This window comes from Stegodyphus dumicola, chromosome 1 (assembly GCF_044657685.1).
Source record: "Stegodyphus dumicola isolate Sdum_Otavi_A_Nest chromosome 1, ASM4465768v1".
Lineage (NCBI taxonomy): Eukaryota > Metazoa > Arthropoda > Arachnida > Araneae > Eresidae > Stegodyphus > Stegodyphus dumicola.
The window spans coordinates 161,670,869-161,683,474 of record NC_140768.1 but is presented as its reverse complement, the minus strand read 5'-3'; the positions used below and the strand labels follow the sequence as shown (position 1 = coordinate 161,683,474).

The 12,606-nt window shown below is 32.0% G+C and overlaps 1 protein-coding gene across 4 annotated transcripts in view; it reads right to left on the bottom strand.

The window, feature by feature from the left end:
• The window catches only part of Ku80 (X-ray repair cross-complementing protein 5 Ku80), a 98,271-nt gene that overhangs the window by 75,022 nt on the left and 10,643 nt on the right, over window positions 1-12,606 (bottom strand). For all 4 annotated transcript variants that reach the window (XM_035362810.2, XM_035362812.2, XM_035362813.2 and 1 more), the window contains exon 2: window positions 4,880-4,990. In XM_035362810.2, the coding sequence (XP_035218701.1) occupies window positions 4,880-4,990 (111 nt within the window). The remainder of the gene's footprint in view (window positions 1-4,879; window positions 4,991-12,606) is intronic.

The following is a 12,606-nucleotide window of genomic DNA, read 5'->3' as shown; positions in this document are numbered from 1 at the left end:
TTAAACAAAATTAAAAAATGTTAGCCTCATGTGATTTTTATAACAAAAATTAAAGCAACTGAAATATTTGCAAAATATCAGGATTCAGCTTGCAATTTCGTAGAGTTATTATTATTATTATTAAATAAAAATATTAGTATATCTTTGATTATAATTAATGATCCTTTGGTCTACATTAAACTATTGTTCAAGAAGTTAAACATTTTCAAGCATCTTCTGCTCTAGTTATTATTCTATTCCTCGACATGAAAGATTTGCTAGTCTTATTCCAATTTAAATGCCCACATTTGCTAAATAAAATAAGGCGAGTATTGTACCAAACTCAGTAAGTACATAAATTTAATATACAGCTTATTCCAGTTAAATGGGTAATAGGATTTTCATAAAAGAAATTAAATTGTGTAAATTAATGTAAGTGTTGATATGAATAATAAAAAAAAAAAACTTGATATAAGAAAATAAACAAGTTATTTTGAAGATCTTTAAATTAAGAAAATACAATTTTTTGCAAAAATGCACATAAAGATTTAGCTCACATGTTAAAATTCATAGAAAAAATTTAGCCTCATATATGAATGCCCCTTTTTTCATGTTCGTGGAAAAGGAAAACAAAGTGAAATGGCAAAAGTGCACTAAACATTTTGAATTAATAAACTTCATTTTCAATCTTTTTAGACTTTGTATAATATCCGTAAAAGTGACGAATGAAATATACCATAAAGGCAGTAGTTTCTTTCAGAACATTCGATTCATATAATATGCGTAAAAGTGACGAATAAAATATACCATTATGGCGGTAGTTTTTTTCAGTACATTCGGATTCGTATAATTTTCGTACAAATAACGTGTGGAAAATAACGATCAAGAGTCAACAGTAACTTCAGACTTTTTCATTCGTATAAATTTCGTAAAAGTAACGTGCAAAAAATATCATACCCTTATTTCACCAAAATTTATACGTATATTTTTGGAGACGTGCTGCCTGGGAATTTCCTACTTTACATTGATTCCTATACATATTGTTTCACTTAATGAATGCTTTGCATTAGAAGTAAGATTCTGGAACTAATCATGCTCACTAAGCAAGGTTCCACTATATTTCAAACAGTTATGAGAAAACAGAAAGTTTGAGCAGAAAATGAGAAAAATTTTTAAAAACATATTAAATATAAATGAAGGTTTTACGTAATTTATTACATACAGTTTATGGCAATAATTATTTGTTAGTAAATTTCTTATAAAGTAGTCTGAACTGCAATAGATTATTATGTGCCTTATCAATTTATCTTTTTCCATTTTCAAGAGATTTGTAAGTGAAACTGTCTGGCCTCAATAAACTGAGTATGATTTTTTATATTACAGCAAAACACATAACTTAAATGAAGGGGTACCTTTGTGGATGACTTTAAGGAGAAAAGACTTGATTGTGTTCAAATTACACACGGAAGAAATTACAAAAACTCCTAAGAAGCAAGTTCATTAGCTGGGTTTTGAACACAGGTCAAACTCCAAGAAGCAATTTTAGCACTTAAGTTACTTCGACTTCAGAATATGCGATAGTAGTTATAAAATAAATTTAATACAATAAGTTTAATGAAAATTACAATAAGTATGTAATTTTAATCATAAAACAGAACAAGCTTTACCCAAGACGCAATATATTTTTTTCAAGTAAAGCACAACGGCTCTAATAAAAATCAGCAAATTTTCAACGTCTTCCCGATTCTCGCAATTACCACAATAGTTCTTCAGCTATAACAAATAATGTTGTCAGTTTAATGCTTGTTCAACAACTTTGAATCTATTCTTAAAGCGACCACCTCAGAAATTTCGTCACAACAAAATAATGCTTTTTTCAAGAGTTGCTGCATTGTACACACATTTTGAACAATTAAATATGATGCACAGCACCTATATTATAGCAAGCTATGGGTTTGCAGAAGTATCTTTATTAATCACATGCCAGGTATGCAGATAGAAATTGATACTTCATTGAAATAATATTTCTACTATAAAGCAAAAGCTTAAAATAATTCAAGGCGAAAAACAGAGATAAAACAAATGCACCTCAATACAAGAAGATTATTACAGATAAAAAAAAATCATTAAAATATAAATTTAGTAATCATTAGGCAGTGCTTGAGAAAGTCATACAACTCTGCTTGGTTGATTCTCGACTCAAACCTTTCAGAGCCTTCAAGTCTTCTGGACCTTCCAGAAAATCATCAAGCCTGACAGGCGAGTTTTTACCCATATATCTGGTTCTAGTTTTGCTATCTAATTCAAATACCAAACAATTCAGAATTACAAGATCTGCAACGCAATACATGATAAACACAAACAAGTAAACCATAAATTTATTATAACACAAATGTACACAACAAATGAATAAAAACAATACATAAAACTATAAAAATAAACAGTAGAAGTACATTTACGGCTACCCCTTGGCGAAAACTGGCAGTACATGGATATCGAGTTTGCGCAGTTCTTTGAGTTGTTATTCTGGCTTTGCGTAGTGGTGATTTTAACACCAAAATCACCGCTACACAAAGACAAAATAACAAGTCGAAAAACTGCACAAACTCGGTATCCATGTGCACATTGACGTATTTTCACTTTAAAAAAAAAAAAAATTACACAATTGCACAAAATCAGCATCCACGTGCACAATGACCTATTTTAACTTTAAAAAAATTTACTGAATTGCACAAACTAGGCATAGCGCACTCCCTTGACTTTATCCATGTACACATCGGCCTATTTTCACTCAAAAAAAAAAAAAAAAAATCAGAGAATTGCACAAACTTGGCACTGAGCACTCCCTTGACTTTGTCAATGTACACATCGATATATTTTCACTTAAAAAGTCAAAGAAGCACCCAATTCTAGGTAAAAATATATTTATGGAACATTCAACTACTCAGGCTACTATAAATGAAACAACTTGGCGACAACTTCACGATAATAAAAGGGTACCTTTCAGTCTACAAATGAAACAACTTGGCGATAAACGAAACAACTTCGCGATAATACAATCAGACTACTCTAACCAAATAAGCAAAAACCGAAATTAAATTAAATACAAACAATTATATAAATTTATAACACATTTGAAAGAAATTAAATCTAATAAAAGAATGTACTTTGAGAAGAGAAATTTAATGCTTAAATACAGTCAAAAGTCTTTAATCCGGACGTCCATAAACCGGAATGATCAATAATCCAGACCTCAAAGCTACAAACTTTCTGCGCATGCGTCAACGCATAATGCGTTAACACATGCGCATAATACCTTTACGCATGCACATAATATGTTTACACATGCGCGTTTAATCCATAATGGACGGTATAAGCTAAGCTAAAATTATCTATTTCAGTTAATGTTGCAGATTGCGTTGTTCCTTAATCTTCTAATTGTATCCAGCTTGTTATTTTTTGCAGACTGTTAGGGCAATTTTATAAAAGTAAGCTTGAACCTTCGATTATGTCAAAAAGAATTTCCGATTCTGGAGCTGCCAAAGGATCCACAAAGCGAAAGCATGTTCCGATGTCCATCAAACAAAAAGTGGAATTGCTGCAAAAAAATGGATAAAGGCATATCCTTTGATTCTCTAATCATTCTGAAATATGCTTATCAATTTCACGCTGCTCTGCAGGGGGGGGGACGAAGCGGCGCGATATGAACTGGAAGTTGATCTGTCAGCACTATCCTTATCTTCAGGGCAGATATTTTTATTTTATTCAGCTTATAATTTCTTACTAAATGTAGTATTTCATCTCGACGTACACCATTTTTGATATGATTTAAATCAAATTCCTTGTCATTATAAATATCATGAATCCACAACAAATAGTTTTATGGTTGCAATTTTCTAATTTCGACTATGTGTAATGTATGCTTTACGCATGCGCGCATTGAAAGAAATGTTTAATATAAAGTACACAAATAAATATAAAGCTTTTTTTTTTTTTTTTTTTTTTTTTTTTTTTTTGTAAATTTTGCTACCCTTTAGATCATAATTGCTCTTTATTTCATAAATTACGGTTTCATATTTTTAATTTCATAATTTCTGCATGCCATCTTACCAGATTTAAACTGATGATTTATAATCCGGAAAAACCGATAATCTGGAATAGCTGAAGTCCCGGCGAGTCCGGATTAAAGACTTTTGACTGTACAATAGAACGTAATTAAAGTAACTCTTTCCCCCTCTTTTTTACTGTTAGAAGCTACAAATCCTTCATTTTTCTTTAAATAATGAGTCCTGATATGCAGGAAGGAATGTACAATTTGTTGTGAAAATAATAATATGTAGCACACAATAACAGCTAAAAATAACTCAAGCAGAACATGGATATTAAGCAATTCCTCCTCAACACACGAAATAAATTGTAAATTTCCTTAAATCACTCTCAAGCTAAATCCTACTAATAATTAATTAACCCCAACACCTCACAGTTCATTCACAAATAAATTCCTTAGTTCTCTGACCTATATTTATACATATTAACATGGGTTCTGGAAACTTCTGTACGAATTGGTCATAAAGCTTCAAAAATGTGTTTTCGTGAATTTTCTGGAAAGTCGGTGAGAAATAGTAACCTGTGAGAAATGAAATTGCCATATCTTGAGCTCTAATTGAGCAATTTTTACAATTCCAGCATTGTTGCACTCAGAATTAAGAGATCTACAATTCTATAGAACAAATAAATGTTTAAATATAAGAAATATGGCCTTAGATTAAACATAGAATAAACTTAAAAATTATCAACCCCAAAACAACAAATAAAGTGATACAAAACATCACAACATGCAGAAAAACAAAAATATGGTCAGAAAGCATTCAAATATTAACAACAATGTATTAAAAAATACCTTTCTTTGAATAATCATTGTTATACAATTTTTAGCATCCTGTAGTATTGATGAGTACTTCGTTTCATCATGCATACAACGTCCTACGTCCAGCACAATTGCAATAGCTTCCTACAGAGTAAAAATACATATAGATTAAATCCATATTTTTTTTCTAGTTTTCTACATTTCCTCAAATAACAATAATATGAAAAAACCAAACATCTACATAGTTCAAGACCTGAGGTAGGTTTTAGTTTTGCAAATTTTAGATCTCATATATATATTAGGATTAAAATAAGCTAAAATAAACAAATCCATAAAAAATCTTTAACTTTTTATGCAGAAAAATGAATTAACTATGTTATAATTATATATATAGAAAAACAAAGCATATAAAAATTATTTTTTACATATTTTAAATATTTGCAGCAGCTTCCTTTAAAATTTTAGGCTATTCCATTTAATTTAGACTTTAAAATTTTAGACTACCGAAACCCCAGCCAAATTATTCAGTCACTATTTTTTAAGGTTTTGTTGTTCTAAATTATGTCTCACTGCTAATCATAAAAGTAGCCAAGAATGAAGCCTGAAATAGTAATAACAATTCTGACGATACATTCAAGACAAACTGCTGCTTGGAAATAAAATCTTACATGAATATATGATAAAATTATTGTAGAATTTTGGAATGAATTATTCTATTAAAGCAGTTTTGGGTTAGTTAGTTTTTTCTCCTCTTAGTAAGACATTGGCTGTCTGCTATTTCACAGCTGTGTAAAATAACTGTCATTGATACTCTTGATGTTTGACGACGTACCATTGAAAGTAGGAAATCAAAGTTTCAACTACTGTAACATTTTCAGTTAAGACAACAATAGCTTAATTTTAAGTTACGGGCAAAAGTTAAATGATGTTAAGCAAATTATTTATTTAGCTATGCATAAAAACATAATAATCAATAAAATATGGCAACTTGCTTCAATACTTAAAGAGAAAACCTGAGGCCAATAATGTCCAAATATTGACAAAGATATAGCATTTTTATGTTTGCAAGTACAGACTGTATAGATTACAAGTACATACTTGCCAACCTATGACACTCAAAAATCAGGAGATTTTTTTAAAGAAATCAGGAGATTTTTTACAATGTTAAAAAGACTTTTTAAATGATAAAAATAAAGTTTTTAATAATGAATTAACTTTAAATAGTTACCAATTCTTAAATGCAAGCAACACAAAGTACCTTACATATAAAAAACATTTTTATTACTTGCATCGTTTAAAACAATCAAAAAAAAAAAAAAAAAAAAAAAGACACTTTAATCAATTTTTGTACAAATGTTATGAACAATGGCAGATTTTGCTTTCGTTAAGAAAGAAACTTCATAATTTTATTCATAGCAATTGCCACGTAGGTCTGCTTTCGCTAATAAAAGTTTTTCTAATGTGTCATCACTAATATTAGATCTAATTTTAGCCCTCGTTTTCGCAACAACACTGAAAATCCTCTCACACTCTGCATTGCTATGCATAGATGGCTTTCTTAGCCTTCTTAATTTGTTCGTCATCCGTCTATAGGAACTGTTCAAGATGGCCAACATAATTCTAGACAGTTCACTATATTTTAAAATTCCGTCAGCACCTTTCAGTTTTCTAATTAAACTCCACTAGGTGTCAATCCTAGCTGATTTTATAACTTCATCCACGTTTTCTAATTGTAAACTGCAAAATTACGACTGCAATATTATCAGTGGCAACATCAATATCATCATGTTCCATGACTAACACAGGAAATCTGTTCAAAATTTTTTTGTTCAAATAACGAAGTATTACGCCAAGTTCCATAAAAATTGTGAAAAATTTTAAGACTAAGAAAAAGTCGGGAGAAATATATTGTAAATCGGGTTGGCGGGGGAGAGGTCGAAAATCGGGAGTCTCCCGCCTAAATCAGGAGAGTCGGCAACTCTACAAGTATTGACAGTTTTTTTTTTTTTTTTTGTATGGTATACAAAGTATCCAAGAAATAAGTGACGACGAATGACATATACATGCAAAATCAATTTACACTGTTGGTTTAAATATCTGGAAAAATATCATTAAAAAAATTTTAGCCCATCTTAGATAAAAACAGATAGAAAAGTTCCCAACAGTTGTTGCAAAGTAAGAAAAAAGTGTAAGATAGAACAGAGAAAATGAGTTAAACAAGTCTGTGTAGTCGAGCAGATTTTGGGGTAAAAGGAGTCAGAGCTGGAGTTGCTAAAAACAGGTCAACTCCGATTCCAGTTTTTGTTGGACAGTTTGCATTTGAAATGAAATTAAAATGAATTGAAAAAATTAATGACAAACTGAGTTATTATTTTTATTTACGAATTGTATACATTAATAAGTAGTTATTTTCTATTTTATTAACATGTTCATAAATAAATATAAGGATGGATGTGATAATTGCCATTAGCAATTAAACTGATTGATTTAGTTACAAATCTCACTGGTAAATTTAGATAAGCAGCAATAGCAGCAAGAACTCCCAAAATTGATGCCATTCTTAGGAAGAGAGCAAGACGAGGAACAATTTTTGATCAAGCAACGCGATGAGGAAGTGCATATTTGGTGATATGGAGGTTGTTAGAATTAAGAACTTTCTTAGAAGATGTAGATAACCCTAATGTTTCATTAACAAAAAGACTGTGGAATGATCTTTCAGAATTGGTAACTCTTGTTTCTACACCCTATATAGCCACAAAAAAAAGCGGCAAGCTGAAGAATTGACAGGAGGCGAGAATAGAAGAATGTGATGTTTGTTCTATTTTAAATGGGGGGGCTTATTGCAAAAGGAATCATTTCTTCAGTGAAGAAAAGAGAAATTAGTTTGCTAGATAATGAGATCTTGCTGGGTTCAATATATGTAGATCCAAAACACCGAATATTGTCGGATGACGAACAAATTAAGAAGGCTAAGAAAGCCATCTATGAATTTTCAATAAGAATGAAATTATTCTCAGAAAAATTGGAGAATTCAAATCAGAACAGTCAAACTGCAGACACTGCAATTAAGTCTATGATCCTCTTCTAGTGATGAATTAGAATTTGAGAAATACTATTTTCGGATAATATTGAAAAGGCTAAGGCAAAGTGAATGAAAATAAAGAACCAAGAGCCTTTAGATATAAAAATGAAAAAATACTAACAAGATTTCTACACGGCCTTTGAAAAAATAGAGAAATATGATTGTCCTTGCAAGACACCTCTTTTAGAATTTAAAAAAAAAAGAAAAAAACTATCCTGAAAAGTTAAAAGAAGCAGCCCTAGCAGTAACAACACTTCCTCCTACTCAAATTAGTATGGAAAGACTCTTAGCTCTGAATTTTATCAAATCGGATCTATGGGCCTTTAACAAAGATCTTGCCGAAGCTATATTGTTTCTTAGAAATAACTAACGCCAGTTTTCCTGGAGTTAAATGACAAAATGATCGAGTTTTGCAATTAAAAAAAAAAAAATTCATATCTATGTAATTATGTAAAATCACAGAAACCTTGAGACATATTAGTAAAATTTCTGCTATTTATAAGTTTTCCATTCCAGGATAAATGCTATCACAGAAGCAGAAATTCACATGAGCTATGACTGCAACAGCTATGTGGTCAAACATGTCTTATATAAACAAACAACATGGAAAAGAATAGTGAAACACGTCTACCTCAAACTGGTAGGAAATACATTGAATTCCAAGATGCTTCCATACGCAACATCAGTCCAATGAGAACTTGAAAGCAACAAACATTCGATTTCATGACTGAGCAACTGCGTACAAGCTAAATAGTAACATAACCAATGTAAAGAAGATGATTACAGCACTAAAGGCAGAATCTTGAGTTTCAGGAAATGCATTATAAAGTAGTGAAGCTGACCATATTATCTGGCAATCCAGTGAGTATGCATTGTGCAAAGATTACCAGGGAAAATAATGTTATTCTATATTATATTCTAAGAGGTATAATATATTCTAAGAGCCTTGCTTTATATTATATTCTTAATATAAAGTAAGGCTCTTAAGTATACTTTAAACAGTGGTGGCGAATGTGCCCAAAACCACGGCCACGTTACAGAGACATTAGGTATTTTTTGAAGCAGGCAAGATGAAAAATTAGCAATCGCCTTCGCTGGAAATCAAACCACGGACCTCTGGAATACCGGACCAGCCAGCAGAACCATTACACCATGAAGGCGGGAGAAATACCTTACTAGGAGACCCAATTGCCAAATCCTGGGTGTGGAGAGTCATCATCCACAACCCTTTTAGTTCGGGCACCATTGTAGAGACATTAGGATTTTTGGAAGCAGGCAAGATGAAAAATTAGTAAACGCCTTCGCCGGAATCGAACCACGGACCTCTGGAATATTGGCCCAGCGTGCAGAACCACTACACCATGAAGGCAGGAGAAATACCTTACGACATGTCAAAAACCCTTTTTTGGGGGGGGGCATGCTTAAAACCTCTTTGATTAAATGCCAGAGAGTGGTTTACCAAGTTTTACCTGGCACAGTGAAATTTGAAAGTTGGGCGTTGTTAGATGTTTTGGAATGATAACTGCAAAAACCAACTTTCTGGTAATTATAATTCCTCCTCAATAAACACCTTCTGTTCCGCTTCATTAAGTTCGGCAACAATCTTGTGGTTGATGTTAAAGTGCGGTAAGTAAGTGATCTACTGTAAGTAAGGATAAGTAAGTAAGTGAAAGTTCAAGAACAGATTAAAATACTTATTATTTAAATTACATAGTATGATTTTATTGTGGTTATTGATTAAGGAATATTTTAATCACGTGCCACCTGATGAGGCTCTGCGGAATAAGATTAGTAATAATAACCTATTACTTATCTTACTCTATATTATTTTCTAAGAGAAGTTTGGTGAACTTTGATCTCCCAGCAAACTATGAACACAGTAAAAACTAAAATTATAGGAGCATTTCTTAACATTTCAGACAGCCTTCACTATAGCAATTTTGTGTTAACTTAGTTTTGTTTCGATATGACCGTGTAACCATCTTAATATGTCTTTTGCTGGTCACACACTAGTGTGTAACACAATAGCATTGTTTAATAGCAAGTGTATGGTAAGGTATATGTTATGCATTGTTTCCATGTAAGTTGACTTCTGCTGAAATTTCAGATACCTACCCAGGCAGCATATGAGATATATGTGTTAAGATACAGAGCTGATTTGCAAGCATGGACGTAAAAAGACAAGGTTGCTCAGGATTTTGATCTCAGTTGTACAAAGCCACTGTGAGATAACTGTTATATCTGCAGCAGACAAGCTATGCTACATCCCCCGAATGAATGAACTGGCATTTGCTCTTAGACAAGAACAGCATTTAAATTCGGTAATACAGTCAAAAGTCTTTAATCCGGACTCGGAGGAACTTCGGCGATTCTGGATTATGGATCATCAATTTAAACCTGGTAAGATGGCATGCAGAAATTATAAAATTAAAAATATGAAACCGTAATTTATGAAATAAATAGCAAAATTTAAAAAAAAAAAAAAAAAAAAAAGCTTAATATTTATTTGTTTATTTTATTAAACATTTCTTTCAACGCACGCATGCGTAAAGCATACATTACGCATAGTTGAAATTAGAAAATTGCAACCAGAAAACTATTTGATGTGTATTTGTGATATTTATAATGACAAGCAATTTGATTTAAATCATATCAAAGACGGACTACATCAAGATGAAATCTACATTTAGTAAGGAATTATAAGCCGAATTAAATAAAAACATCTGGCTTGAAGATAAGGATAGTGCTGACAGATCAACTTACAGTTCATTGCGCAGTGCGATGTTTCCCCCCTACCCCACAGAGCAGTGTGAAATTGATAAACAGATTTCGGAATGGTTAGAAAAACAAAGGATATGCCTTTATCCATTTTTTGCAGCAATTCCACATTTTGTTTGGTGGACATCGAAACATGCTTTTGCTTTGTAGATAGATCCTTTGGCAGCTCTAGAATCGGAAATTCTATTTGACATAATCGAAAGTTCAAGCTTACTTTTATAAAATTGCTCTAACACTCTACAAAAATTAATAAGCTGGATCCAATTCGAAGATTAAGGAACAACGCAATCTGCAACATTAACAGAAATAGATAATTAGATAATTTTAGCTTAGCTTAAACCGTCTGTTATACATTAAACGCGCATGCGTAAACGTATCATGTGCATGCGTAAACACCTATGCATTATTCGTTGCGTGCACATGCGTGATCGCATTATTCGTTGACGCATGCGCAGAAAGTTTGTAGCTTTGAGGTCCGGATTAAGGACTTTTGACTGTAACAACTGTAGCATTAAAAGATTTAATATACAGTCACGATTTGATGGACTGATAAGAATGACAGTGGTTATGACAGCAAAATACACACTTAGAGAAAGCACACATCAATTTATGCCTAATTTTTGCCTTTCTTTTATTTTCTTAAAGACAAAAAAGATTAACGAATATATGGGAAGAACAACAGTGCAAAAGAAGAGGATTTTTTGGAAAAGGTGTATTTTATTACCGATGTTTTCACCATTTTACGTCATTAGTTTAGCAAACAATTAGTTGGCAACCAGTTTGTGAATGCTGTCCAAAGTCAGCAATAAGTTCATGACTTTTCAGTGGGGGTGTGGATAATCAGAAAGTACTCTTTTTGATACTGTATTTCTATAAAATTTCATCGTTTAGGAAATTTACATTCACAGGAAACAAATTTTCATACTCTTTAAAGTTACGTAACACACAATATTTTGAAAATATCCAATGCTTTCTCTCCCATCAGCTGGTGAACTCCATACGCACATAAGATTCATTATGATGCATACAGGTGACAAGTGACGGAAGACGGGGACGCCTGGCGTATAACATAGGTAAACAGGCATATGTCCCACGTCCTCCACTATCTCGAGGAAGCAACTCGCTGGAGCCCCGTGAGGCTGCACCGGGAGTTTACATGGCCATACAGGGGCTAGATGTCAAGTAGATTTTACATAGGGCGTTGTTAATAACACAACTTAAAAAGAATATAAAGGATAGCATTAAAAGACTAAAACACACATATAAGCTGAAACACATAGACATACAAAATTAAACGTAAAAGCATAAAAACACACTCGTAATTACATAACATAAAGATATAAAAACACACACGAGAATGCATAACATGACACATAGAATACATACGGAAACACGTAGAGCACATAAATGCAAATATTGCACACAGAAGAAACATATGAGACATAGTAAGGTGTGCATAAAGCAGAAGCGCTATGCAGAAATATGCTCAGTACCCATAATACAAAATGTACACTGCTCAAAAAAAAAAAAAAAAAAAAAAAATGGGACAGTGCTATATTTCCCGTTCTACTGGGCCGATTGACAAAATTCAAACTGCGTTCTTCATGTCTCGAAAGCGCGACTTAGGATATATATTAGATCTATATATACCACTATTCTAACATAGGTATTTTGACACAAAATCGGACATTTTCTGAAATAACATACCAATTTTTTTCCATATTTCGATTCTACGGCTCAAATTATGCCAGAATACCAAGTTTTGTAAAAATCGTACGAGTAGTTTTTAAAATATTAGCTCTCAAAATTTTAGCTCCTCAATGTTAATTGAATTTGGCAAATATTTATTAATATCTCTTTTTTTATGAAATTTTTTTGATTTTTTCTCTCACATTTCGAA